We start from the raw sequence: 27,932 nt of genomic DNA on the forward strand, positions 1-27,932 counted from the left end.
TTTGCAAATCAGACTACATAGCAAATGGTTTTTGGTCAGTTTGCAGAATTAACACAAGTAGCATGGAGAAAGAGAAAGGTTTTTTTTAAGTATTGATTTTTTTTTTTAAACAGCTCCCAAGACATAGCACACTGACAGAATATTTAACAGCATCCTTTAGTGAGTTAGTAAAATTGCACTGCGGATCCCCATGGAGTTTTTTCTCAGTAGGCAGCTGTCAGCCTTAAGCTTCTTGCAGACCACATTTCCCAGATTTTAATGGTAGATGCTGGAAAAGCTGTTTAGATCCAAGTTGGCTATCTCAGTGAACAATTTACCATAGCTTCTGGGAATTACAACGTGGCAGTTTAGATCAGAACTGTAGGGTTGATAGAGACTTATTCTGCTTCTGACTTGCACTATTACTTTGGATTTTCACTTAATTTTTCTGTCCTTACATTTCCTGCTTGTATAACAGCTGCAAATAAAGAGACTTACTTTTTCTTGTTAAAGCATTTTGACATCTACAGTTAAAATTCGGTAGATGTGCTTAATACTATTGCTGTGTTTAATATTCTCTGCTAGTTTCTGAAGAGCTCTGCTCTGCACACCCGAGAAGCAGAAAATGCCTCTTACTTAAGCATTTATATTAGGTTTTGTGACCTTTCTCCTGACTGGCACCTCCCAGAGCTGGAGACCAGCTTAAAAACAATGATCAGAGGAGAAATCCAGAAATGATCATGAGAAGAAACAACTGGGTTTCAAACATAAAGAGGGAAGGAGGGGGGGCAGAAAGCAAGAATCTTGGATTGCACTGAAGGCCACACTGCCCAGACTCCACGGGTGATTTAGGATCAAAGAATGCAAATGGAAGAATTTATTCATGCCCCTTTGTACTTTGTAGATGTTTTTGTTTGTGTATAAGTAGATGTTTTTCTAGCTATATTTGTTTGTGCGTCATCTAGATGTATTCTATAAAATTAGCTCAGGTCCTCTCCAGTCTGTTCAAAGAGGTGTTCTTGGAATTGTAGAAATTACAGTACTAATGTGACAAAATTTTTGGGTTTGGGTTACTAAAGAAAGTTAAATGTCCTTTGTCCAGGCCTTTGCAAATTGAAGATTGTGTTTGTGTATCTATGTCTTTGTTCATTTTTTATGTCTAACTCATGAAAGTGTTTATTGTATGAAGATTGCAGATCTTCAACTCATACTGTTTGGAGATAGTATCTGGTGGGGACAGGCAGAAGATGCTGTCCTTCAGTTGCTTGCTTTTGTTTTTCCGTTTTGGATTATGATGTATTAGCATTGTATGTCATGGGTTGCTCAGCAATGCAATTCTGTTGTGGTTGAGTTTGCTTGTCACAACTATTCTGGACCTCAGTCCTCACTAGAGAACACTGCAATGATTCAATGTAATCCATCATCCTCTGTGCTTTAGTAGTACACTGTGCAGAAGGATGTGTGAGAGGGAGCTTGTAGATTTCTAACTAGGTAGAAGGTAAAGTAGAGGCTCCTTGGATTAGTCCTTCTTGCCACTGGAAGCCCTCATGCAAACATGGCTTTAATTGTAATTGGAAATCAGATGGATAATCTGTGACTATCTGTGACTGTAACAAAAATGTGCAGTCTGAGGAAAAACATGGCTGACTTTGGAGACGAAAGACTGGAAAAATAGGGGTGCTTGAAGCAAGCAACATGTCTAGTTAGTATGAAGGAAAGCTCGTACAGAATGTGCCTATTTAATAATTTGCTCAAACCAGCCCTGAAAATTCAATGACAAGTTGTGTGTGCATGGTCTTTCAGATACATGTTAAAAAACCTGTTTTTCTTACCAAATGATGAGGTTGTGGGTAGTGGAGTGTCTGTGCTGTAACTTGCGCTTTTATGTTTTCCCTCCTTCAGAATCAGGCATCAGCTTAGAGCAGTGTGAGCACGTGGTGTCCGAGCTCCAGGACAGCATGCGCAGAGCCCTTCACCTTTACCGCAGGGTGAGTGACCTCACACACAGCCTCTGGTACTGTAGCTGGGCTTTACAGCCCACAGACATCTTACCCAGAATGTGAGTGCTTGCTGCCTCAAGGTGTTCTCTTGATTGTGTGTTCAGTGACACAAGCTGCCTGGCTGTCTGCTTGACTGCACCTTCAACTTGAACCAGAGTTCAAGCTCTTGGATTTCCAGCTCTTGGATTTTCCAATGGTTTGCTATGGTACTTTGAGCAAATCAATTAAGTTTTCGGTCTGTTTAGCCTATCTGTAAACTGAAGATAACAGTATGCTCTTTTTCAAAGGCATATTAGGGAATTAATTAATGGTTATACAGTGTTTCAGGGATATGAAATACTATAGGAGTTTTGAGTTTTATTATCCCCATCTGTTCTTTGTCTTTGAATCCTGGGAAAAGGATTAGCAAATGTGGGATACCATGGGAATCCAGCTGTGGAAAGAACATGCAGCCATTTGCCTGGTACTCTCACAGAGACCAGCTCAGACCAGAGCCACATGCATAGCAATATAACAGCACTTTGTTTCTTTGCTTAGCGCTGCTCTGTCAAGTCTTCTGCAATGAGTGTGAGACTTTGATGGTGAGCACCTGCCACATGGTCCTCTGCAGCTCTGGTCACAGCACTTGCGTTAGCTCTCTGACCTTGCTCTGTTCCGGGGACCAGCTGCATTTGGCAGACAGGAGGGACAGGAGACTGTGGCCCCGTGCTGCAGCTGGGAAACAGTACCTCCTTAAGCCCACTATAAGGAGAACACTACCCACAAATGTGCTTCCCATCTCTGTCCTGTTGGAGTAATGCCTCTGGATTTTGTGCAGCTAGGGAATATTGGATGCATGTCCTGCTATATATCTAAGTGTGCAGTGTCAAATGTTGAAGAAAAGTAGACTTGATTGGTCTGCAAATCTTTATGGCTTCACTTCTCTAAAGGGCTAAGATTGCTTACTTGATGCTCTACCTAAATCCCAATGCATTCTTTTTTTTTCCCCTCCTCTTTGTTTTCAGGTATTAAACGATACGGAATCTTCTACTGACAAAGATAAAATAGCAGGCCTCCTGACAGAAACATTCTCCTCAATGAAGAAAGAACTGGACTCTCTGAAGGATGCAGAAGAGCTTCCAAAATATAAGGAGGCACTGGTGAAGCCACAAGATAAGACTAGCCCACTGAACGAGAGGTGTGGTGCCAATCTACCGAGTCCCAAGAGTTTGGGAGATGAGCAGACGCTGGCTTTGTTGGAACAGTACTCGGAGCTCTTGCTGCAAGCTGTGGAACGACGCATGGACAAAAAACTATAAGAGGGGTGGCTTTCAGGTGTTTGTGAATAGACAAATAATTGCAAGAAGAGGACCACAGAGAGAGCTTCAGACCAATGCTACCATCAGCTGGTCTAGGGCTGGTGGAGATTGCTTTATAAATCGATTTCCTCAGGCTCCAACAACTGACTTGTTCCAATTCTTAGCAATGTGCTGGCCACAGTTTTAATATTTGTTTCCTAATGGTCTTCAACTTCCTGTCTCTAAACAAGGTCTTGAAAGTGGAGTTTGGAGAAATTGCCTTGAAATTTCTTCATAGCCAGGAGGTCAGGATGTTTGACACCTAAAAATACAATGAAAATCCAGTTTATACAAGAAATTCTGAACTGCTGGCTAAAAGCAAAAGAGTCCACGTGAAGCCAATCCCTTCCTCTCTAAGACTTCATGAGAATCAAGAGTCAGACTTTTAGGGGGGTTATTTATTAATTTATTTCTCTTGACTGTTGCTCTACGCCACGTTTGTGGCTGTTATCTTTGTCGTTTAAAAAAACTGTTAATCCCTTTGCCATATCCCAGCGAGAAACAATCTCTGTATTATAAATCCCCAACAGGGAGACAGGCTGGAGTGTCTGTGCAATTAATGAACTGTTCTCTGCTTAGATCTTGTCTTGCCGTTCTTGCTTTTCCTGCCTTAGTTTTGTTCCCTGCAGTAATCCTGCTGTTGTTATGACAACCCTGTCTGCTTTCCTATTGTGTCAAGACAGTCTCCACACTATTTTATCTGCATTCACCTCCAGGGAAAGGCTCTGTATCCCTTGGGCCATGCTTTGGAGATTACTTTATGAATTCATCAGTGGTATTTTTAATCTGGAATTTGAATACTTCAGACCGGGTTTTCTGCAGACATTTTAAAAATTAGATTTAGATACAATACAAAAGTTTGTTTCAGTGACCTTTCATGATTAGGAATTGGATATTGACTTTGATGTTGTTATGATTTATTTGTGGAGAAGTGACAGGGAAAAGCTGGTTTCCATCTTTTACAGTGTAACTCTGGATTTGAGAGCTCTTCAGTGCCGTAGCTCATCTGTGTCATTTGTTCATTTCACTGTGATAGGAAAATGTTTTCTCCTTGCCCTTTTCTGAAAACAGAATATATGCATCCCAAGAAAGTTGGATTTCTCTTACCTTTTGTAAAGCTATTTCAAATCCCCTCAGAAAATTATTTCCTAAGAACTTCAAATGAATATTTTGGGATGTGATTACCACAATTTCCCCTGCCTCTAGCCTCTTTGCTTTTAATGACTTTCTAGTCTGAGAAACAGAATCTTCTCTTCTTGCATTTGTATGTGCAATATTCTTCTTGCCCTGTGGAGCTTCTCTAAACCCATGCTAACTTGTGTTTATTGTGGCTTAAGATTGTCCAGTGATATTTTTTAGGTCTATGGTATAAGCTAAGAAAAAAATTTTAAACCAATGAAATTCTTCAGCACCTTCCCCCCTTACTCCCACTCCTTTCAACAATAGGGGCAAATACACAAAGTATTTATTTCTGCCATCTCCAGTCTGTCTTGCATTTATTTTAAGGCAGAGCAGTGTAATCCCAGTTCATAAAATTAATGCACGCAACAAGATTTTGGGGGAGAGAGACTAGCATCTGTGGAAGTCAGTCAGAGGCAGCCAGACTGCATCACTTGGTTACAGAGGTTACAGGGTGGAAGCAATTTTCTTTCATTTTACTGTCCTGGCTGCTGTCACTCTGAAACCCTGTGGCACTTGGAAATGTGGTCTGTTGACTTCTCTGTCTTTCTGTGACTGCAGGTCTGCAGTGCAGCCTTTTTTCTGCTGGTCTGGCCAGACTGGCATAGGACAACCTGTTTCTCCTGAGAAACTCTAGGGCTGAATAATCTGCACTTCTGTCACTCCCCTAACAGGTTTGCTGACTGATCACTGCCAAGTGCTTCAGGACATGGCAGTGTGGGGAGCACCTTAAGAGCTTTCCAGCTGCTTCTGCCTGTAATTGAAATCTGCCTAATCATGTTTCAGGTGTCCCTGCTAACTTTTCCTTCCATGGGCTTGTACTAAAACTTTAAAGGGGTTATTTTTTAGTCTTGTCTCTGCACTGTATTGTGCTGAATCAGCTGGTGTGCTCAGTCCCATGGGCAGCTTCTCTTGCACAGACAGGTTTTGCAAAAGAAGGGGAATTGGAAACCAGAGAGGAAATTTCCGGCAGTTTCTCTGAGTGAAAAGGTGAGCTGGAGATGCTGCAAGTGAATGTGTGATAAGTCATGTTGGGTCTGTGATGGGAGTTAGTGAGGATCAAGCTTGCTTCTGAGGTGACCAGTTTCTCCACTTTCAGACTGTGAACATATGTCCTAGTACACAGGAACTTTCTTGCTCTACTGGGGCCACAAGACACTCAGGAAAAATAGCAGTTCCTTGAACCCAGGTATATTTTGGTACTGTGATAATGGTTTGAGGGTCCTTTATATTACTTCCTTGTGCAATTTTATACCATTTTATTATTTAAACATTGAGGTAACAACAAAAAGGTCAGAGATGATACAGAAGAGCCAGTGGTGAGAATGAAATTACCATGAAGGTAAAGGGCAACAACCAGCAAAGCTGGCATAGAGGTATGAAACAAAGCTCCTTGGAAATAAGTTGTGTGAGGCAGATCTGATTTTTAAGCTGATCAGAGTGGTTTTGTATCGTGGAATGGATTTTACTTGAGGTCATGGCTGTACACAGGAAACCAGAGGTAAAATCTGATCAGAATGATGGTAAGAAAAGTGTTGGGTAAGTAGATCAGTTGGAGAATGGTTGTGTAGTTTAAAATAAATTTAGAATAGTATATGTAGGAGACTCAGGAAAACAGAGTAGAAACAGAGTAGAAATAGAGATGGTCTTGGTCTGAAGAACACCATTTGGCCAATACCTGTCAATGATACAATACCAAAAGGCTTCGGGAAAGTAGATACAGGACTTGGAGATGGTGATCTGTAATTGAAGGATGAATTGGAAGGAGTTTGTTTTAAAATATGTTCAGTTGAGCCTCTTGCTTCTTCTCTTGCTGCTCTCTAAGCAACTATTTTTTTTCTTAAATGGCAAAGTCATGAGCTGCTTGTTCAAGGCTTTGATGTTTTGAATTGATTAGAAGCCCAGTGAAGGAAACACTGGTGCCTGAGTTTGTTGCTGAGAGAGGTGAGGAGATAGTGTTGCTCTTTATAATTTAAGACTGATCCAACTAATTCTTCCCTCCTAACTTCCTATTGCTGGCAGTAGGAAATATTACTAAAATCTCTAGTTTACAGAACAAAAAGAGCATAAATGCATTGCATTTGCACCTTGTGAACGTGTTTCACTGCAGGCTGTCCATTGGGCCAGGCAGAGAAATAATGAATGGTAACTGCCTGGGAAGTGAAGAGGCTTGTCAGAGGAGGTAATAAATTTGAGTCTATCCCTCTTAATGGTTTGCGATCCTTCTAACTGGTTTGTGTGGGTGTTAGCATAGGCACCTGCACAGCACGATACCTATATTAAGATTTTTGTTTAACATAAAGCCTGAAAAAATGTTTTGGACCTACCTATCCTCTTTACATATATTTTCCTCCCTTCAACCCACCATTCCTGGTCAAAATGAGAAGTTTTAGGTTTCTTTTCCATCTTGCAAATTGTACTACTTTGCCTGTGGAACTCCTCAGTTTGTTTAAGGGCTCCCTTGAACTGGGACAGTAGGAAGGGCTGCAACCTGAAAGGGCAGCAAACTGTTGTATTTCCTGCTGCCGACAGGTAACACCTTCCTCCTCCCCATCCCTCAGCGGCACCCAGGAGCTGTGTGTATGGGAGTCCGCCTTTCTTCCACCTCCTCTCTCAGGTTGTCCTCTCCTTTCCATGCGACCTCCCAGGTGATGACTGGGGCATGGCCTTACAGCAGCCCCCTTGCCAGGCTCCCCGTTTTTCAAACTTCGTCAGGACTCAGAGGAATTGGGACGTTTCTTTCTGGGAGTAGAAACATACCAACTTAATTTTTTAAAAAGAACGGATATGTATATAATTATATATAAGAAAAAAAAATGAAATGCAGGTATTTAAACACCCTTGGTAAATTCATGCATGTATACAGTGTCTTCCCCCCAGCCCGTTGGATGTGTAGCATCCAGGACACTAAATGACAAAAACCTCATTGAAATGATAGACAGGTCTTCTAGCAGCCCCTCGAGAGCGCAGGTGGTTCCTTCTCTGGGTAAGTCCGGCGTGTCCCATGTTTCAGATCGTGCGTGGGAATGACACGGGGCGGCTGGGGCTGTGTTCGTGTCCTCGGGGGACACGCGGGGCAGCCGCGTTCGGAACAAGCCATGTCCGCCCCGCGCTCCGGGCAGGCACCTCCTCACCCCTGTTCCCCCCTTTCCTGCACTGCCCTTTTCCTTCACTCCTTTAAAACACAAACAAAAAAACCCTTCCTGCTTTATTTATAAATGCGTGTTTTTATACTTTTGGCTTTAGATAAAGTGAAATAATACATTGTCTTTTTTTTTAATTATTATTTGGGGAAAGAATTAAAAATTCCGTTGGGTTTTGTGGGGGGGGTTGGTTGGTTGTTTGTTTTTTGGGTTTGTTTTGGTTTTTTTTTTTTTTGGTGTTGGTGTTTTTTTTTTTTTTTTTTTTTTTTTTTTTTTTTTTTTTTTTGGTTGTTTTGTTTTTTTGCACTGTGAGGCTCTCTCGCGAGCTGTTTTTAACTCTATATTCATTTGTACTTCGTGTCTTAAACTGTTTCAATAAAAACGTGACCATTTCTTACCGAGCTGCGCGACTCACTCGGGCGCTGCGCCCACGGTTCGTTTTCCGGGCGCGGAGTGGGCGGGGCCGGGGCCGGGGTGGGCGGGGCCGGGGCGGAGAGGGGGCGGGGCCGTGGGCTGGGTAGGCGGGGCCGTGGCGGAGAGGGGGCGGGGCCGGGGGCGGGCCCGGGGGCGGGCCCGGGGGCGGGGCCGGGGGCGGGGCCGGGGGCGGGGCCGGGCCGTGCATGGCGGAGGGCGCGGCGCTGCGGGCCGTCAGGGGCTGCCTGGCCGCCTTCCCTCGGGAGGCCCGCGGTGAGCGCCGGAGCGCGGAGCGGGGCGGGGGAGGCCGCGGTGACCCCGCCCGGGGCGGGCGGTGGTGCTGGGCCGGTCCCGCCGCCGCCCCGGAGCTCGGTGCTGCCGCCTCGGTGAGCGGCGGCGGCGTGGGGCGATCGGCGGCACGCACTGTGCTGCCGGCATGATGGTTCCGAGGTCAAGGTGAAGCAGAAAGCCCGCGGCAAAAAGAAAGCGAAAATCGAGAAAACGAAACGGTCCTTTAATGGTTGTTTCTCTGGGTATAAAGCAGCAAAACAAAGCACTATTCCAGCTTCCAAAAAATCATCCTGTGGTAGCGCCTCTGTACGGGAGCTGCACTTCCTGTAGCACAGGCCCCTTATCCCTTTATCCTCAGGCGCTGGGCTGAGGTTTCCCTCTGGCTCTGAAACCCCGCTAACACTCTCTGGATTTTAACAGAGGGATTCTGGATCCGTGGGGGGCACATGAAGCCTGTGTGCTGGCAGGGGTGCTTCTTCTGGGACGCTGAGTAACACTGTTTGTCATTTGCCTGGACAGAGCTGGGCTGGCCAGAGTCCATACCATATCTTGATAGGCCTCCGTCCCCGCTGGAGTTTTATCGAGAGTGGGTGAGTCCGAATAAACCCTGTATAATCCGCAACGCCATCAGCCACTGGCCGGCCCTGAAGAAATGGACCTCAGCGTACCTCAGGTATGAGCGAGCTGTGGAGCAGGACTGGTGTTCAACTTCAGGTGACCTCACTAAAAACCCCTTGGTTAATTTCTGCTGTTGTTTGTAGGATTAACTCAGATTCCTTCCTGGTTCTTCGTGAAGGTGCTCAGTCTTGCCACGGTCAGGTGTAACTGTCTTCCTTGCACATATACTGCCCTACCAGTTCTGATGCAGCCAGGAGGGTGGGTGTTTTGCTGTGTGCAGCCAATAGACTCAGGCTGTTGACACCCACCCATCTGGAGTGGGGCTGTAGTGCTGTAAGAATTGACTGACTTGTTTGTGACTGAGCACGCCTTGCTCTCTTCAAAAAACTAAGTGATAAGCGTTTTAACAATGACTGAATTTTTAAAAAGTCCTTCTTTAAGAGAGGATTTATGGTTAGACCTAAAATCTGTGGGTCAGATCTAATTCTGTGGGGTTAAAAGCTAAATATCGTATGGAACTAAGGACTGTTAGCGTCATGGGGTGTATATCTATCAGTTTCTGTCCACCCTTTCTCCCTGCTCAGCTGCTTTTGAACACATGAACCCTTGGATCTGGCTGAGTTGAATGGCCGCAATTGTATCAAGCTCTGCCATGACTGGTGAAAAGAAGGGGCCAAAGTTCCTCTCTGCACAGAGGAAAAGGGAGCTCCTTTGTGAACTGTCCTGTTAGGAGAGAATTCAGAGAGGAAAAATAAACTAGAGTTACCTTGACTGCAGTGAGCAACTGGAGCAGAATGCTAGAGTCCTTACTAGACAGCAGAAAACCTAATCTAGAGACACCCATCCATGGAAAGACAGGCATCTTATTTTTGCTACCCTTGAAACATGATTTAAAAATAACCAGTATGTAATATATGAGCTAATTGCAGGGCTGGACATAAACCTTTGATTTGTTTTGCAGAGAGGTGGTAGGTCCCAAGGTGGTGAGTGTGGCAGTGACACCAAATGGTTATGCAGATGCAGTGTTTCAGGACCGTTTCGTCATGCCAGAGGAGCACAAAATGCCTTTCAAGGACTTTTTGGACATTGTGGAGAAGAAGGTGACCTCTCCCAACGTATTCTATGTGCAGAAGCAGTGTTCAAACCTCACTGAGGAGTTCCCTGAACTTGTCTGTGATGTGCAGCCTGACATACCATGGATGAGTGAGGCACTGGGTAAACCGTCAATTTCTCTTGAATTCAGTAAATATTTTGTGTGGAGCTTTAAAACAATCACACTAGGTACTACATGGTGAATGCTTGTTCTCTTTCTGAATGCCACAGCTCAGTTTGGTTTCATCCTCTTAGAATGCAGAAGTGTTAAAATACCTAATAGAGTAATACAAGTTTTGGGGTTGCATTACTCTGAAATCAGTATCTCTATTGTGTGTTTTCACAGCTGAAAAAATGTTGTGTAACACTCATTTAGATTGAGTGGCTTTTTGATCTAGAGTCATGTTTTGGTTCAGTGTTTGCAGTGTAAAAGGAGGTTGCTGTTGTTCACAGTGTGCTATTTGCAATGAAATCTGTCATAGTTATGAAGGAAATTATAGAACAGAATTTGGCAGAAAATTTCAAATGTTTTTAAAAATGACAATTTTTTTGTTGTCATCATATCTCTTTTCCCTAATCATACAGGGAAGAAGCCTGATGCTGTGAATTTCTGGCTTGGGGAGTCAGCTGCTGTGACATCTTGTACGTATCCTATATCCATCCTGTAAATCTAGTGATTTCAGCACAAGTTTGACCTGACTTGTTTTGAGTTAGTGGCTCAGGAGAATGGTATGGTTTTTCTGACAAGGCAGTTCTATTTTAACATGCTTTTTTTTTGCCTTCCTTATTCTGCCCTTCTGCAGCCTCCTGCTGCTGTGTCTCTGGGTGCTTTTACCTGGCATTGTGTTGGGCTAGGCAGTGATACTTTCCTTCATTGAATATATTTGCTACAGCATGGTATCATGACTCTCCCACTGGCCACAAGAGGAAGAAGCAGTCTGATAATAATAAGGAAGGATGATACTTTCAGTTTACTGTAGTTTCTGCTGCAGAGATGGAAATAACTATGATTTTGTCTTTCTTCACGTTTTTCTCTTTTTTTTCTCAATCCTAGTGCATAAAGATCATTATGAGAATTTGTACTGTGTGGTATCTGGAGAGAAATATTTTCTACTGCATCCACCAAGTGACCGTCCCTTCATCCCATATGGTACGTCAGTTTGCCGTGCAGTGTGTCTGAAGGTTGGAAGGACAAACTAAAACGCTGAAAGAAGTGGAAAAAAGGAAGCAGTGGTAACATTTTGAGGTTTATGCAATGTTACACTTTCCAGTGTGAACAGAAATTTCTTCTATTTCATGCTGCAGGTAGTTTGTAACACAAATGTTACTCTAACGCCAGGTTTACCAGTCCAGTAAAGTAATGGGCTCATTGATTCATGTCTTGAGTCTTGTGTCCAGTTCTGGGCCACTCAATCCGGGTAGGACATTTAGATGCTGAAGCGAGTATAGAGAAGGATATTAAAGCTGGCGAACGTTCCAGAAGGTAATTTCTGTCAGGAGCAGCTGAGGGAGCTGGAGTTATTTAAGTTAGAGAAAGAGAGACTCGGGAGAAGCTTACCACTCACTAGAACTCCCTGAAAGGAGGTTGTACCCAGGTGGGATCAGGCTCTTTTCCCAGACAGGCAGTGACAGGAGAGGTAATGGTGTCAAGTTGTGCCCAGGGGAGGTTTAGATTGGGCATTGGGAGGAATTTCCTCACATAAAGGGTGATTAGATATTGTGCTGAAGCAGTGAAAGAAAACAACCAGCAGTATCGGAAGTAGTTGATGAGCCCTGTCAATTAAAATTAGAAGTGAAAGGCTGGCCACAAATAACTCTCATGAGTGCTGCTTTGGTAGACTGACCTAAGATGAAGCACCCAGCTATAGAATGATGCATAAGTCAGGAGTGCATTAATGTTTCTGAAAAGGAAAAAAGACAATTACTCAAAATAGGACTGGGAATACAAATGGGCTTGAAGGAGAATAATTATTATTCAGACTGACTAAAAAAAGTGTATTAAGAAACTGGATAAAATTTGAAATGGAAAAAGGGAAGGCTAATGAGTACAGTAAGTTGAAAATGGTTTTGTCTTAAATTTTCTTGGTGAAAGTGTGACATGTACTGCCATCAGGTTCTCTGAATTGTGTAATTTAATTATTTCTCTGTTTCAGAGTTCTATCAGCCAGCAACCTACCATGTATCAGAAGATGGTTCATTTGAAATTGTGGATGAGAAGACTGCAGAGAAGGTAAAAAGTTTATAAAGAATGCAGTTAATACAGTAGGGAGAGCTTGGTGCATTGCTGAATCCTCAAAGTAAGCATATTGACTGATATTTAGAAATCCTTCATTACTTGAAAGCAAATGCCCAGGTATTTCACTTGTGTTTTACTATTTGCAAAGGATACCCAGCTTCCAGAAAAATCTTTTACTGCACACCTGAAACCATTAATATCACAAAGTGTTGCTTTGCACCAGATTTGAATAGACCCACTAAGGAACTTTTGAGTGCATCAGCAGTGAAGGGATTGATTTCATTATGCCTGAAATAGACCCCTCTACATTCACTTTCTTTTGGCCCTCTACTCAGGTCCATGGTAGCATCACCCTGTGCAATAAAACATACCTATCTAAATGAATAAGTTGTGTTTTCTTAGTAGTAGCAAATATTTATTTGATTAAAATGTTTAGATCTGGAGGCATTTTAAAGATCTCAGTAGAATCTTAATCCCTTTCCATTTGCCTCTGCAAGGTGTGAGTAATATTACAACAGAACTTGAGCTGGGGCTTGTTCTCTATTTCCAGAGTGGTGCTCATGGAATCTTATTCCCGTAATGCAGCAAGGTTGGAATGCTGAGGTTTATAATTCTGTAGAGCAGAGAAAGAATTAATGCAGGCAAGAGACTTCCCAGCAGGGAGGAGTGTTTTAGCTGCTGGGAGTAAAAATTATACCGAGAGCTAAAGAAGAAAAAATCAATTTCTAAAAAGAGTGGTGCAGATAAAGTATTTGAGTACTGAATGTAGGAGGAAGAAACAACTTAAGGGGCTGGAGGTGTCTTGAAAGTAGGCCAAGAGACTGCAATTTCATGGATGACATTTATTGCCTTTTCACTAATTAGAAATGCATCACCAACGGAGGCACATCTTTGCATCCTTGACCTATTCCAAACTGAATGTGGAAAGCTATGTAGCTGTACATGTTTTGCTAGACAAAGTACATGTTTTGTAACCTAGTGAGTTTAATTATCAGCTTGGAAGCTTGCTGAATTTTTTTGCTAGGATCAGTACCATATACATACTCTTTTGCGTTTAGGTGCCCTGGATCCCTCTGGACCCCTTGAACCCAGATCTAGAATTGTATCCAGAATATGCTCAGGCAAAACCTTTGCAGTGTACAGTGAAAGCTGGTGAGATGTTATATCTGCCTTCTCTCTGGTTCCATCATGTTCAGCAATCCCATGGCTGTATTGCAGGTACAGTAGACAGTATTTCCAGATACATTTTTGAACTGTGGTAGGTGTGCAGGTAGATATCCCACAGCAAAGCATCAGTGGGAACAAAGTTCCTTTAAGGTTATCTGCCTCTCTGCAGGAGGGAATAACAATCTTGACAGATCCCATGGGGCTGCTTCCTTGCAGCCTGTTTTGCTTATAATTCATAGCTTTGTTGATAAAATATGGAAGATGCTCTCTTTTCATATGAGCTGAAATCTGCTCTGACCCAGTCTCTTGCCTTGCTGATAAGGTTGTGTTTGTGTTACTGTTCCCCTGCACTTACCAAAAGTCTTGCCATCACTTTCTTTGTAGGATTTACCATCATCTTTCTATCTCTTTTTTTTTTTTTTTCCTCTCTCTCCAAGTGAATTCCAGAAGCTCATTGGTTACACGTGGAGGGTGGGGATGGTGCAAAGTATTATTGTTATGTTGTGCAAATTTTGTAATGTTTGAGGAAGAGATTTTTGCTGGAATTTTTGCTTGCCCTTTGTCTGGAATATCCTGATAATCCTGTTCAAGAAAAAAGTATTTTGAACAGTGTATTAGTATTTGTATAACACTGCAAATATTGCAAGCCCTTTTTTCAGTTCTTGTGATTCTGTGATAAAACAACAATCTAGCAGTAGAGCAGTAATTCTGATTAATTTTTCCCAGCGCTGTTGCATCAGTCTGTAAAGATTTTTTTTAAAAGTAGAGTTGTTTCCAGCTGCAAGCCCCTAGCCACTTTTTTCCCTCTGTTTAGCAGAAATAGGCAGAGAGTTTGAGTTTATTTGTCGTTTAGTCTGTTAACTGCAGTACAGTCTGTATACACTTGAAAAATCAATATTCTCTGGGTCTGGTCCTGTGAATATCTAAAGCTAGAGCATATCCTCCTCCTAGAAGCATTAGTACAATATTACAGGGTATGGCGTCATTTTCCTAGGAGACATACCCCAAAATTAGCAAGAGAAGCAGAATTAAAGCACTAATTGATGACCACTGTGAAGCAGTGGTGAATTTGCCATCCTTTACACTGGAAGAGAGGTTCCTATCCAGATGTTAGACTTTGCAGTTTGGTATTTTTTGTCTAAATAGAAGCATACATTTTCTCTTCCTAAGCATTTTGCCATCTTGTGCTCCAATGAATCTCCAGCACAGATTCTGAAGTTGGTTTGGGTTAAGACAGAGTTGCATTGGCAGCACTGTTGAAGAACTTCGTTGTTTGCTTGTTACTTTTAGCTGTAGTCAGAGATTTGCTCATTTCAAAGTTCAGTCAGTCATAAGGAAAAGCTTGTACTAACTGAACTGTGTAAAAGTCTATGAACACATTTGTAAATCATTACATTCTAGCCTTAAAATATTTTCCCCTTTCTTTGTCTCCTCAGTGAATTATTGGTATGACATGGAATATGACATTAAGTACAGCTATTATCAACTTCTAGATTGTCTCACAAAAACTGTGAAGATGCTATAGCAGAGGTGGGAGACTCAAGCTTGTGATGTCTGTTTCTGATTTGATTCAATCATCAGCATCTGTGACTGGAATACGAACATGATTCCCCCCAAAAGAACTGAAGATTAAAGTTTCGTCAACAATGCCTGCTGAAAACATCATGGCTATTTTTCTTGATTTCAGAGTCCAGACCAATCAGCCAGATTTTTTGGCTCATAAGTAGAACTTTGATAATAGGATTTTTAGGCCTTTACATGTTGCCTTGGTAGTGGTGAGCAAAATAAAATGTGATGGGAGACAATCCAGGTTTTGAAAATCCCAAACTGGAAGCCCTGACTGTTTGTTCAGACCTACAGATTGTTTTCATAACAACCCAGGTGGACAAGGAAGGATCTGCTCTATGAATCAGGCTGCAGCAGTCCAGTGTATGCATTCTGCTTTAGGCAAAAGTCTGTCCTGTTGTAGTTCTCTAAGTTCAGTGGCTGTGGTGTTTAGATGGTGAAAAACTAGAACTTCTGCAATAAAAAGGTCAGTTTAAAGCTTATTTCTGTACTAATTTTATTTTCTAAAGTAAACAATGGCTGAAGGGCATCTAGGACAACATGCAGAAGTCTATGTTGGCTATTTTCCAATAAAAAGCTACACTTTTTTATTGCTGTTTTTTATTTCTTTTCACTGTTGTATTTATACACAGCTGCATTCTCTTGCATCCTAAGGGATGGTTTTAGAGTTGCTCTGTTAGATCTGCAATCAGTCTATGTATTTGTGGTCTCGTGGCATGAGATGTGATTCTCCAGCTTGTAAACTCATTGATTGTTTCATTCCTTTGTCATTAATTGCTGCTTAGTGCATGGTCAGGCAAGTTGGTTGAACCAGGAGCGTGGTTCAGACAGCCATAATTCCCATTTGTATTTCCGCAGAATGGGATGAGACTAGTCACATGTCTGAGACCCTCAGGGTAGGACTAGAAGGCTGTTAAATTCACAAATACTGCAAAAATAGTATCATTGTTTATGAAAACTAAAATATAGTGTTTATTGTCAAATGTTCCTTAGAAACATTATCAACGTGGGGGACATTAATTACTGGGAAGAAAATAGAGTAATTGTTTGACTTTGTTTCTTTTGCTTTTTTAAGACAACATAGTTAAAGCATGAAGTTTCATTTTAACTTGTGGTGCTTACCTAAAAATTGCAGGAAGCTTGAGAGGGATCAAGAGCAGGCTTTGTTTCGTGGCTGGATTAAGTGCTACTTTAGGCTTTCCGGATTGTTTGTGGTTTTTGTGCCCTGGTAAAGGCTCCCATGCCAGTTCTGCAATCAAACCTGGATTTTCTTGCAGCTGGGGGGGGGGGTGGGGGTGGGCGGCAATTTGGATATCTCTTTTTTGCCGTTGTGGGGTTTTAAATTTAGTGTCTCTCTGTAATCAAAAGTAAAAGCACTCTCCGAGAACAAGTGACAGCTTGTGCCCGTGCAAGTGGCCGGTGCCCCCCGAGCCGGAGAGTCTGGAGGGAGGCGTGCTCTGAACTACGTCTCCCAGCAGCCCGTGCCGCAGAGTGAAGGAAGCGATCATGACGGTTCCTCCTGGACTTTGAGCCGGGATTTTAATCCCGAGAAGGGACAGGCTGCTGAGGCTCGTGTCTCACGCAGTTCCAGGCGGCCCGTGCCTCTCCGCAGAGGAGGGCCGCTGCTCTCCGTCCAGCCGAGCTGGGATGGCGGCGCGGGTGTCCGTCCTGCCTGCCCGCAGGTGCCTGTTCGATGACCCCGTGCAGATCCGTGTGGCCGGGCTGCAGCCGCAGCAGGCGGTCACCCTCCGAGCCAGCCTGGTGGACGAGAGCGGGGAGCTTTTCCAAGCCCACGCTCTCTACAGGGCTGGGAGCAGCGGGGAGCTGGACCTGAGCCGCTCCCCAGCGCTGGGGGGCAGCTATCTGGGAGTGGAGCCCATGGGGCTGCTCTGGGCTCTGCAGTCCAAAACGCCCTATAAGCGGCTGGCAAAGAGGAACGTCCTGACCCCTTTCTGTGTGGACCTGGAAGTGTATGAGGGCCATGGGGACATGAGCCGCTTGCTGGGAAAATGCAGCAATGAACGGTGGTTTTTAGGAGAGGGGGTGAAGAGGATTTCGGTCAGAGAAGGTCGTCTCAGAGCAACCCTCTTCCTCCCTCCTGGTGAGTTTCAATTCCATTCTGGTTTTCCAGGTGTGACTGACAGCCCCGTGGTCCCTGAATGCACTCAGCAACCCAGCGCAAAGCCTCGGCTAACACTTCCCTCAGCCCGTGCCTGGTCCGGGTACCTGGGTCATCACAGCAGAGCAAAGAGGGGCAGGTGTTGCCCGGGCAGGGCAAGGGCCAAGGCAGAGGTATGGTGGGGCAGGGAGGACACAAGGTGTCTCCTGCTTGTTGTAGTTGAGTGCCTTGACCTCTCCTACAGTGAGAGCTTTGTCAAATAGTGTGTTTATTTCTTAGCTTTTCAGTTTAGCTGACGGGACAAAGAGGCCCCTGGTCCTTGGCAGAGCTGTGAAGTGTGACAGCTCTGGCTGCAGAGTGAGTAATGACAAAGCATGGTGGGAGCACTGGACTCAGCCTGCAGCCAGCCTAGGCTGAAGAACCATGCCCTCAGCAGCTGCTACAGATATTCCTGCAGGTTCTGGACGTGTCTCTCTGTGTCTCTCTTTAGCTAAGGAAAAACCAAAGAAAGAAGTCTCTTCCTGACTGAGCAGCTGGACTGCATGGGATGCTTATGGAGATGGGAGACAAATGGGAAAATCAAGATCTTTAATTAAACTGGTGCCATATTTTACAACTTTGTGCACAGACAGTGCTTAGAATGGATCCCGTGCAAAGCTGCTTTAAGCCTGAAGTGTTTCTGTTCTGTGAATGGCACTTAAACCTGGCTATCTTGCTCTGTAATTAACAGTCCCTTGCATCTGCAGCAATACCACATCTTGTAAGGGAAATCTGGCTATGAGAATGGGCATACCAGCATCAGGAAAGGAAGGTCCTATTGCTGTAGGAGAGCTGAGGAGCTCAGGGGTAGTTACTCAAATCTTACTGAAGCCTGAATTGGCACACGTCAGTTCTGGCATTTTGTGAGTATCATTCATAACCCAAGTATCCTCCCCATGGCATACCTGCTAGCGTAGTTCCTAAGGAAGAGCCACTCCTGCAGTAATACTGTTTCTTCATTGATCCTCAATGGCCTGAGGACTTACAGGCCAATGCCAGCTGAAATTCAGGATGAAAGAAGGATGTCCAACATGTGAACTTCCTATAATGAGTTCCTAAGAGATAAAAGAAATGTGCAAATTCATGTCCTTACAGTAATTTTGTGTGTTCCTGAGAATGGTGCCCACCATGGAAAGCTTCAGAGGATGATTTTTTTTCTGATACCTACTGTCCTGATGTGTGTTGAGGGGGCACCACAAAAGGACACCCATAGGATCTTTTCTTTTGGTTATGTATACACCCTCCTTTCTTTGCAGGACCTGGCCCGTTCCCTGGACTTATAGATTTATATGGCTCTGGAGGAGGTCTTATTGAATACAGAGCAAGTCTGCTGGCTAGCAGAGGCTTTGTGACTCTGGCTCTTGCTTACATGTCCTTTGAAGATATCCCTGCTATGCCAGAGGTTCTTGAACTGAGCTATTTTGAGGAGGCTGTGAACTTTTTGCAGAAGCAGCAGCAGGTAAGAGACTAATTATGTCTCTTATGCTTTTTCTGAAACTATTTTCCAGCTTGCTAATTGGTTCCTAGATTAGAAGTACAAAATTGCTTAAGCAGGAAATAGTATTTTTTTACTAGTTTTGCATCTTTTAAGATTTTAGAAGGGAAAAAAAATCAATTGGCTTTTTTACTGTTTCTGAGATATTACAGGCTTTTGATTCTGAGTAAGTTTTGCAGGACAGTAATAAAACACTCTAACAGCAGAATCCTTTACAGTTGTAGCTTTGGAGGTGTGACATGTCTAAGGCAGCTGAGGCTGTATTTGGACAAGTGTGTGGGACAAGGAAGACAATTTATGGCAATGTATCATCATACTTAACCCAAAAGTGACCAAAGAAAATCAAGTAGTATTTGAAATTTTAATGCAATGCTACTTAATGTGTATTTGTTTTGCAAAGTTATTTACTTTCTGTCACATGGACACCAGGATTGTAGGCAGTGTGAGAGCAGAATTCAGCCTTGCTTGTTTGTCTTGTTCCTCAGAGAGTTCTGAAACATTTAAAATTCAGTATTAAGGGCTTTCACTAGAAATAAGTTGATTTAAACAGCTATTAGGCTCACCTAGCCTCATGTGTAATGAACATTATGTCTTCCGAGACAAAACAGAAAATAACAGGTCAGCTGTAGGAGAGTATAGAAGAAACTGTAATGAAGAAATGCAATGCAAGTAAACCCAGGAAAAAGTGGCTTGGAGAGAGGAGCAGTAAAAGACTGAGAGCATACTGAGAGCAGGCTGAGCCGGGATGTGGAGGAAGCAAAGACACTTTGTCTATACAGGTCACCAGGAGACAAATGTGTTACAAGAGGAGAAATGCTGAGGAACTGTAGAATTCACAATCACTCTTTTGGAGGGTCAGTAGAGGGGTAGATGAGAGAGTAATATAACCTGAACAGAGAGAGAGAAGGGGCAAAATATGAGTGGTCATAGTTGGATGAGTGAGAAAGCAGAACTGGAGAGGTTATTTCAGCTCAGGAAATAGAGAGTAGTAATAATATTGTTTTTGTAATTCTGTTTCAGGTGAAAGATACCGGGATTGGTGTTTTGGGCTTGTCTAAAGGAGGTGATCTAGCCCTTTCCATGGCCACATTTCTACCTGGCATCAAGGCAGCCGTCAGCATATCTGGAAGCAGTTTTAATTCCTTTGTTCCCCTGAAGGGGGATGGCTTCACTATTCCTGTCCACCCATATGACTTGGGGAGGATGAAGATCAATGATGAGGCTGGACTAGTAGATTTTTCAGATGTCTTACATGATCACACGGACCCAGCCACTTGGGATTGTCGCATTCCTGTGGAGAGGTCCTTAGCCAAGTTCCTCTTCCTGTCTGGACTGGATGACATGAACTGGAAAAGTGACCTCTATTGCCGGGACGCTGTTCAGCGCCTTCGGCAGCACGGCCGGGAAGTGGAATTTTACTCCTATTCTGGAGCAGGGCACCTCTTGGAGCCACCATACTTACCTCTGTGTAAAGTTTCAATCCACAGGGTGCTTGGGATGCTGATGCATTGGGGAGGGCAGTGGAGAGAGCATGCTAAAGCCCAAGAAGATGCATGGCGCAGGATACAGGCCTTTTTCTGGCAACATTTGATGGACTCGGACATCCCTAAGAGCAAGCTGTAGTGGAAGCTGTCATAGATGCTGGCCAGGGATGATGTTTCAGCACTCACTGGATATTGGAAACTCACCAGAAGTTTCCTGGACTGTCTTCCTCTAAACCCCACTCTTGCATAGTTGTTTTCATTCCTCAAGTAATTTCCCGTTTTTTGGTTGAATTTCAATTGACTTCTGGCTCCAGCTTCACAGTAGATTGGCACCATCTGCTCTGTCTCTGTGCTGTAGTCTAAAAACAACCCAGCATCCCATCATCTAAATTGCATTTGTCTTGAGCTGTCTTTGCCCTCAATCTGCAACCATCTCCTTTCATAAGAGGAAATACTCTCACAGGAGCAGTTTTCCACTGAATGGTTTTGTCTTGCACCTTTAACTAACCTAGATATAAACAGCATTTTTGTTGGACAGCACATTAGTACGCTCATCTTTCCTCCTGGTATGTTGTTTTCTCCAATTTTGTAGTTACAAGGTTGCAGTAGTTCTGATCTTAGCTCAGGGAAGAGGCACTTCTGGCTTAATCTGAAGTGCACTGATAACATTCTTTTTTCTGGTGCCTCAAAACCCAGCAGTGAATCTTACCCAGGTTACTCTGGTTGTATCTCCTGCTGACTCCATATAAGTTCCATATTAGGGTAAAGTTTTCACTGCACTACTCAGTGAGTGCAGTGTGCAGTGTATCTGTGTTTGCACAGTTTGCTTGAGATTATCTGAATGAAATTTTCAACCATGTTTGTACCTGTCAAAACATTAAGGAACAATCCTGGTGTAGCCACTAGTTGTTACTTCACGTGATTGTAGAGGTCATGAGCAGAAGTCCTCACCTGCTGTGGGGAAGAGAAGTGATGGAGTCTGCAGATTTGCACAGTGTTCAGGATGGGGGTGGTACAGATGTGCCAAGTACTTGCTCTCATAAGGTGAAAGTTAGTTTGTCTCCATTTTGGGGGGAAACAGTAAAGCCACTGCTGCTGAGTTACCAAGAGCCCAGTGAGGTGGCCTGCCTCAGTGGTTCTGCCACTCCAGCAGACAGCTCTGGGCTCAGTGACAGCTAAGAAATGCCACTCTTCAAGAGAGGACAGACCTCACCTTCTGGGAAGAATGTGCATTTTCTTACCATTTATCAGTGTCCAGACCTGCCAAGGGGGACTGTTATCTACCTTGTGCTTTTGTGAGATAGTGGCAAGCATCAACTATGTATCAGATGGGATCAGTGGAGCGAATTCTCCCTCCTGGAACAGTCAAGACTCACATCATGACCACAGAAGCAACTGGAACTGGAAGTCTCTGCATTGCATTGAGATAGGAAGATCTTGCCTTTGACTGTGTAGTCCCTGGCTTCCAGTTCCTGCTGGGACAAAAGCCCTGTAGGAGCCTGGATTCTTCTGAGGGAGGAACCATGCCGTCAGTTTTCTTGTTTCAGGAAGCAATAGTTACTCAAAATGAGCACATTGGGCCTCAGAGGGCTGGGGACTCTCTCATATACATATTCAACACAGACTGTCCCTTCAGGTACTTCTGTATTTCCTGAACCCCCTATTCCTCAGGCTGGTAGATGGGTACCACATAGCTGAAGGCATGAGTAGTTAGAGTGGGGACATCTCTCTCCTGCTCACCCATACTCATCCTCCATCAAGTTTTGTGCTGTTGCCTTTTACTTGATTTCTGTTTGTCCCTTGTGCGCCTATGTCCTGCATGGACTGTGATTGTTCCAGATGTTTAGTGAGTGGGTAGGACCTGGCAGCAGAGTAACATACTACAACAACAAGGAAAGTCAAACACATGTAAGCAGTTCCATCTCAGGAAGGGGCCTTTTCTTTTCTCTTCTCTCATTTTTCTGTTTTATTGGAGCAGTTGAAAAACCCTGGGCTGCTGATCCACATTTTCCTCAGACTCAGGGCCTCAGGCTGTGAGTTTCTCTTTGGTATCAGTAATTTTGTTCTCTTATTTTTACTGAACACAGTGAAGTTTATACAAAACAATGTGTTGTTTTCCAGCCTGTGGGATAACTCACATCTATTTTCGTCCCTTCTGAGGGGAAAATGAGCTTTCCCAGCCTTCAATGGGCAGTTTACAGATCTATACTTTGAATTACAAAATTGTGACCTTCTGAGAATATGTTATCTATAGGAAACTACCATTACAAATAAAAATACTTTCCATCAGTAAATCAACATTGTGGTCAGTGATACTTTTATCCAGTTGTTATGTTGTCACATTCAGCAGTCAGGTTCACAGAAAACAGTGTTGTAAGTAGAGGATGAAAGGAGCTGACTGGTGACTCCATTGACCATAGCAGCACACAGGACCTCTTTCTTTTGTTCCTCTGGAATGAAAGCTTTGCTACCTACTTAAAAGCCCTTTATTTATCATTTGCATAGCATCTGACAAGAAAAACGGAAAAAGCTGATTCAGCTCAGCAGCTGTGCCACATACAGAAAAATATTCAAGGCAACTCAGTTGCACTGGGAATAGTTATAAAATTAAACTCAAATTTGAAACTTATCTTCAGGAAATAGAAGCTGGAAACTTGTGTCAGACTAATATAAAATAACTGGAAATGGCTTAATTTCAGTAAAACACTTCTGCCTGTTCTTAAGCATGTTCTTCAGCATTTTGCTGAAGACTTAGACTATTTAATGTTTCTTCTGCTGAAGAGATGATTTAGACCAGTAGGGCTAAGATCATGGGGTTTTTTTCAAGACAATATTATACTAATTGGAGGCTGTTGAGTCAGAGTGCTTTGTATAGTCTCTCCAGGCCTGCTGAATACAGACAACATTATTCAAGAACAATATAAAAGTTATTATTTAATTAAAGATAATAGACCTTTAGCTGCAAGTGTTCCTCTGCCAAGCACAACTGATAAATCTAATAGAAATTGGATGGGAAAATCTGTTCTTGTAACATGCTTGTAATTGAAAAGTGCTTCAGATAAAATAGAGTATCAAAGGACTAGCTTGAACTGAAAGATCTCATCTTGATTCTTAGTCACCCACTGTATAGCATTCTGCACTGCATTTCTATTTTGAGAATAAGAAAAGCTTGTGACAAGCCTCTTAAGAACTGAGAATCTCCCCACATGTAAGCTGCTATGAACAAGTTTACTATAAAGGAACAGGATGTCTTGCAATTCTTTTTTAGGGCAGGATGATTTCCCTAGCTACCATGGAATCAAGCAACAATGGAGAGTGCTGATTTGCCCAATACATTCTTAAAATTTTCCATCTTTGCACGGAAAGCTGACCCTGAAGCATTTTGTTACACATACATGCAACTTGGAGGAAACTGTAGAATGAAAGTAGTCAAAATGCCTTTATTAGCAAAAAGTGAACCACAGGTGCAGAAGAAGTAAAAAAGCTTTGATGAAGTGGCTGTCTGTGCAGAAATAGTGGGTATTTGAGGCTTCAGTGGAATTTTAACAAGGGCTATGCTGAGCAAGGAGGTTTCAATGCAAATGTGCAAAAGCTCCTAAGTCTAGGAGCTTTTTCAGGTGAAACAGTGTCTCTGGATGGCTTCTGCCAGCAAGGTAGTTTCATGGCCACAGAAGAGGAGGAATGAAGTGAAAGATCAGAATATATGTTGTATGATGTAATTTAGAAGTCACTTTTCTCTATTTCTGGTTTCTGTTTCCTGTGTGTGTTTGAAAGTCTAAAGATTTTTTTTTAAAATTCAAAATTTAGTCAGTTCTTTAATACATGACCAGGTCATTTGTTATCAAGCTGTGGGAGAAGACCAGTCTTTAACAGAAAAATACAAAAAGTAATTTTTTTTCTATTTTAGTATTTTGCTAATATATATATATATATATATATATATTATTTTTTTTTCTACCATTTCAGGAAAAAAAAATCACTATTCTGCACTTTTTAGTGCTATGTGCATATTATTCAGAAATGGAATCTGAACCAAATGTAGAATTGAGCGCAGAGAAAGTGATGCTTTGTTTAAATTTGAGGAGAAGAAAGATTAATACTTCCAATGAACTAGTGCTCCTTGCAGCATTTACTGCTAAATATCTCTGCTGTTTTTCTCTTGAGGACAAAAATTAGGAATGCTGTGTCTTAAAAAATAGTGCAAAATTCTCATTAAACCTTAAAATGTCTGTACCCTGACTCTGGATAGCCCTTAGAGAAAAATAATTAAATTAATTACATTCTATTTATTTAGGATTGTATCTTTTCAATTACTTCAGCTGCTGAACTTTCAATGTTTTGCATTTAGACTGGGAATTTATGTTTGCATTAAAATCTCTTCTGTAAAACGTGTGGTTTTATGGTTTTTTTTAACTCCTTTAAGAGTACCTTGCTTCACAGAGGGACAGTCATGCCTTTTTTCTGGTTAGTGATCTAAGAGATAATCCTGTGGAAAACAAAGCATAACAAAAAGATTAAAGTATTCTGTTGGATCAAAGAAGGAACCAGCAGTAACATGCATGGGGTTATGAGGAGAAGCAGGGGTGAGCAATACCGTGCCAAAATATATAAGAATCTAGTACAGTTTTTAGTTATATTTGTAATAATTAGTCCAGTTGATTGTAAATCATGAATCCATTTCTGTGTCCAGTGAAGTGAGTGCTTGATGATTCATTGTGTGCTGCCCCTGTTTAAGTGGATCTAGTCCTGAAGGAGTGGCGTATTCAACCGTGGAGACAAAATTGTGAAATATGCTTGACAGATAAGAGATGAGCTGGAGAGATGGTTCAAAGGAAATGTCCTGGATAGGAACAGAGTATGTGCATATTTCTGCTTTCATCTAGAAGAGGAAGTTCAAATGCACTGCTATCATTTTAATATGTTATGAAATCAGCGAAGTAGTTTTGAATCAATAATCCTGTGTCATCTACAGGAGTCTGTCCCTGGACAGGGCTACTCTGACATTCTCGAACATCCAGCAGTAACTCAAAATAATTTATTTTTGGCTGCACAGTGCTCTGACTCCAGCCATTCTCCCATCTCTGGATTATTTCAGATTTGAGATATGTCATCTTGATGCGGGAAAACTACTTTGATACCTAACAACATCACTACTGTTGTAGTGGAAGAAAAGGAGGTCAGTGGTCTGTGGTTTTTGTTGGAAATATCAAATTGAATCACTAAGCAGCTCAGCACTTACTGCTTCCATGGCAGTCTGTATACCACTCCTTGTAAAGCTGAGACTTCCTAGACTCCATATAGATCAGCAACAGGCAGGGGCAATTCTGCTCTTTCAAGCCTTCTAGGGAATCTTGTTCTTTCTATGGCTGTCTTCCCTCACCAGGGGATATAATGTCTGCTTTCTTTTTTTCCTCTATCTTTAACAGTTTTGCTTCTGTCCCACTAACCATGAACTGGGCCATTCCAAGTCCAAGGTACTCAAAATCAAAATTGTAACCCAGCTAGACAAATCAAAAATTAACCAATATAGAGGTATAAGTTGTACATAAATTGTGCATACAAAGAAAAGAAAAAAAAAAGGTGCATATTCAAAGAATATACATTCTTAAATTTTTCCCCCTCATAAGGGGAAGTATTGAGTGTGTGGGCATATATAAATGTCTGTCGGAAAGGAGGGGAGGAATGGAGAGTGTAAAGCAAAGGAAAACTAAAAGATTCACAGTTCACTTCCAAGTAGGGATATTATATAATTTTTTAAAAAATCTGTTTTGTAATAACTTTTTTATTGTTGTTGATGTTGTTGGATTTTTTTTTTTTTTCATTTTTGTTTGTTGGTTAGTCAGTTGTAGGTTCCCCAGCAGAAATCTCCTTCTGGCAGAAGAGACGTGCAAGTGAAAGCACCATGGCTCAGGTCCACAAACCAGATGTTTTCACAGTGCAGTGCCAAAGATGAGTGTGTGGTGAGCCCTGCCTGCTCTGGGATTCCAGGGATCAGCTCAGTACCCAATACTCAGCCACAGGATGAATCCACTTTTCTCTGTCAGACAGAGATGTGTCAGACAGAGTGTGATGGTATCACCAGCCAACACTGGACACAGAATCTACTCATAAACAAGTCCCCGAAATCCATGTTTTCTTTGCTTTCTGAACTAAGAGATTTCACAATTGGTTGTTATTAGTACACTTTATGTCTTGGGACATTTAGAACCAATGCTTTTATGAAGAGATAATAACTGCTTTCCATTACTGAAGCTCTAATGACAGGTTACAGAAATTTTCTCTAGTTCCCTCACTTTGAGGTCAGTGTAGAAACTAAGGAACAAATTTTATTTATTTTCTCTTTTGTTGATTCCATTCAGATTTTCCAATCCCTCATCAGACTTGACAATAATGTAGTTTTTTGTTCTCTAATTGCTAGAGAGTCCTGAGGTAAGAAAAGTATTGTAAAAAAGGTTTTCTCCCACTGGGGAAAAGATTATCATTTAGTTGCATAACTCTGTTTTATCCTCTTAAGGACTGGTGGTAAAAGTCTCTGTGAAATACCCGTTAACCTAAAAGCTGGGGTTCTCCATGGGGTTTAGAAAGCTGAAACTCATGCTTTGGCTTTGCCTGATGAGGTTCTCCTATTTCCCAGATTTCTGCTCTGATCAGCAGGTTGTTGTTTATCGGTACATTAGTGCTTATGAAGGGTTTAGGAAAAAGGCTTAAATTTCATTCCACATTAGACCAATCGTTTTTGAAATCTTACTTTTTCATGAGATGAGAGCTTTATTTTACCAAGCATTACCTTTCACATAATATAAAGCAAAGTGAGTCATCTGGTAATTTAGCTTCTTTAGGATATATGGCTTAAGCTCTGCCTTGTCTGTGTTTCCCTTGATTTGTCTGGAATCCTATGCTCAAAAGAGGGGGGAGGAAGACCAGAGATAAACATAACTTTTCTCTGGTTTGTTTACCAGTTGTCTCTGGCTACTAAGGTCTGTTTTGTATAGACTAAAAAACACTGTCCACTAGCAAAAAACTGCTTGGAAAAAGCCAACCCCATTCGTCCCCTTGTATAGCTTTTTCCTCTTCTGAGGCCTGAGAGAAAGCTTTGAACCTGAAAGATGCTAGTGCCTAATAGTTAACCACACAGTGAGACTTCAGTCATACTCAGGCCAGAGCTGTCTTCTCTCTCTGCTTCATTTGCTGCTTGTTCCATTTGCTTTCTGGAATTTTTATAATTTCTGTCTGCATTATTAAGCGTTATAACAGACACCACACAGAGGATGGTGGTGGGCTGAGGCAGGTAATACCACTCTACCTTTCAAATCACAAATTTAAGAAAGATAGCTTGAACTTTTTAGAACATTTGGCTTTTTAAGTAATTTACTCCCAGTACTTCGCATGTGCAGGTTCTCCCTTTAGCTGGGTTGAGAGGAGAGTAGAATTTTTAAAGATCCTTGTTATCCTTCTTCACTCCTCTCAGTTCCTCACATGAGGCTATTTGGCCTTCCAGTGCTTCTGCTTTGCTTTCCTTCTTCTTGCAGAAGAACGTAATTTTGCATCATCAGTGAACATCGGTCCATACTTCAAAGAAATTCGATTTCCTGGGCTCTGGAAGGAATCCAGAGGTTAATCTCATAAATCCTGTGTATACTCTGCAGCTCTTTCAGCTCTTTGCCTGATTTGGCAACAGGGTTATTTCATGTAGCACTCATGTAGTAAAACACATTTCTTTTGTAACCTCTGAGCAAGCTGTTCAGGGTAAATCACTGTACATACAGTTGTGGC

At 42.4% G+C, this 27,932-nt stretch overlaps 3 protein-coding genes across 3 annotated transcripts in view; all 3 read left to right on the forward strand.

Annotated features, from left to right (window-relative positions):
• Window positions 1–7,816, forward strand: part of MAPKBP1 (mitogen-activated protein kinase binding protein 1) — a 100,089-nt gene extending 92,273 nt beyond the window's left edge. Inside the window, exons 29-30 of the mRNA XM_066321239.1 lie at window positions 1,882–1,967; window positions 2,984–7,816. Of these exons, the coding sequence (XP_066177336.1) occupies window positions 1,882–1,967; window positions 2,984–3,277 (380 nt within the window). The 3' untranslated portion in view covers window positions 3,278–7,816. The remainder of the gene's footprint in view (window positions 1–1,881; window positions 1,968–2,983) is intronic.
• Window positions 7,817–8,252: 436 nt separating this feature from the next.
• JMJD7 (jumonji domain containing 7) lies at window positions 8,253–15,610 on the forward strand. The gene is made up of 8 exons (XM_066321241.1): window positions 8,253–8,325; window positions 8,863–9,016; window positions 9,923–10,176; window positions 10,639–10,695; window positions 11,108–11,203; window positions 12,207–12,283; window positions 13,348–13,507; window positions 14,893–15,610. The coding sequence occupies exons 1-8, from the start codon at window positions 8,259–8,261 to the stop codon at window positions 14,979–14,981; spliced, it is 954 nt and encodes a 317-aa protein (XP_066177338.1). The 5' UTR covers window positions 8,253–8,258; the 3' UTR covers window positions 14,982–15,610.
• A 1,034-nt stretch (window positions 15,611–16,644) lies between these two features.
• On the forward strand, window positions 16,645–24,034 carry LOC136362572 (acyl-coenzyme A thioesterase 1-like). The gene is made up of 3 exons (XM_066321240.1): window positions 16,645–17,123; window positions 18,437–18,639; window positions 19,696–24,034. The coding sequence occupies exons 1-3, from the start codon at window positions 16,670–16,672 to the stop codon at window positions 20,296–20,298; spliced, it is 1,260 nt and encodes a 419-aa protein (XP_066177337.1). The 5' UTR covers window positions 16,645–16,669; the 3' UTR covers window positions 20,299–24,034.
• The last annotated feature ends 3,898 nt before the right edge of the window (window positions 24,035–27,932 follow it).

Source organism: Sylvia atricapilla, chromosome 6 (genome assembly GCF_009819655.1).
Source record: "Sylvia atricapilla isolate bSylAtr1 chromosome 6, bSylAtr1.pri, whole genome shotgun sequence".
NCBI classification, from domain to species: domain Eukaryota; kingdom Metazoa; phylum Chordata; class Aves; order Passeriformes; family Sylviidae; genus Sylvia; species Sylvia atricapilla.

Bases quoted from the DNA above. Each gene is read 5' to 3' on its own strand.
- LOC136362572 (XM_066321240.1), top strand. From the start codon at position 16,670: ATGGCGGCGCGGGTGTCCGTCCTGCCTGCCCGCAGGTGCCTGTTCGAT. The intron at 17,124-18,436 runs GTGAGTTTCAAT...CTTTCTTTGCAG, and splicing joins AACCCTCTTCCTCCCTCCTG to GACCTGGCCCGTTCCCTGGA. The intron at 18,640-19,695 runs GTAAGAGACTAA...ATTCTGTTTCAG, and splicing joins TTTTGCAGAAGCAGCAGCAG to GTGAAAGATACCGGGATTGG.
- JMJD7 (XM_066321241.1), top strand. From the start codon at position 8,259: ATGGCGGAGGGCGCGGCGCTGCGGGCCGTCAGGGGCTGCCTGGCCGCC. The intron at 8,326-8,862 runs GTGAGCGCCGGA...TTGCCTGGACAG, and splicing joins CTTCCCTCGGGAGGCCCGCG to AGCTGGGCTGGCCAGAGTCC. The intron at 13,508-14,892 runs GTACAGTAGACA...TTGTCTCCTCAG, and splicing joins ATCCCATGGCTGTATTGCAG to TGAATTATTGGTATGACATG.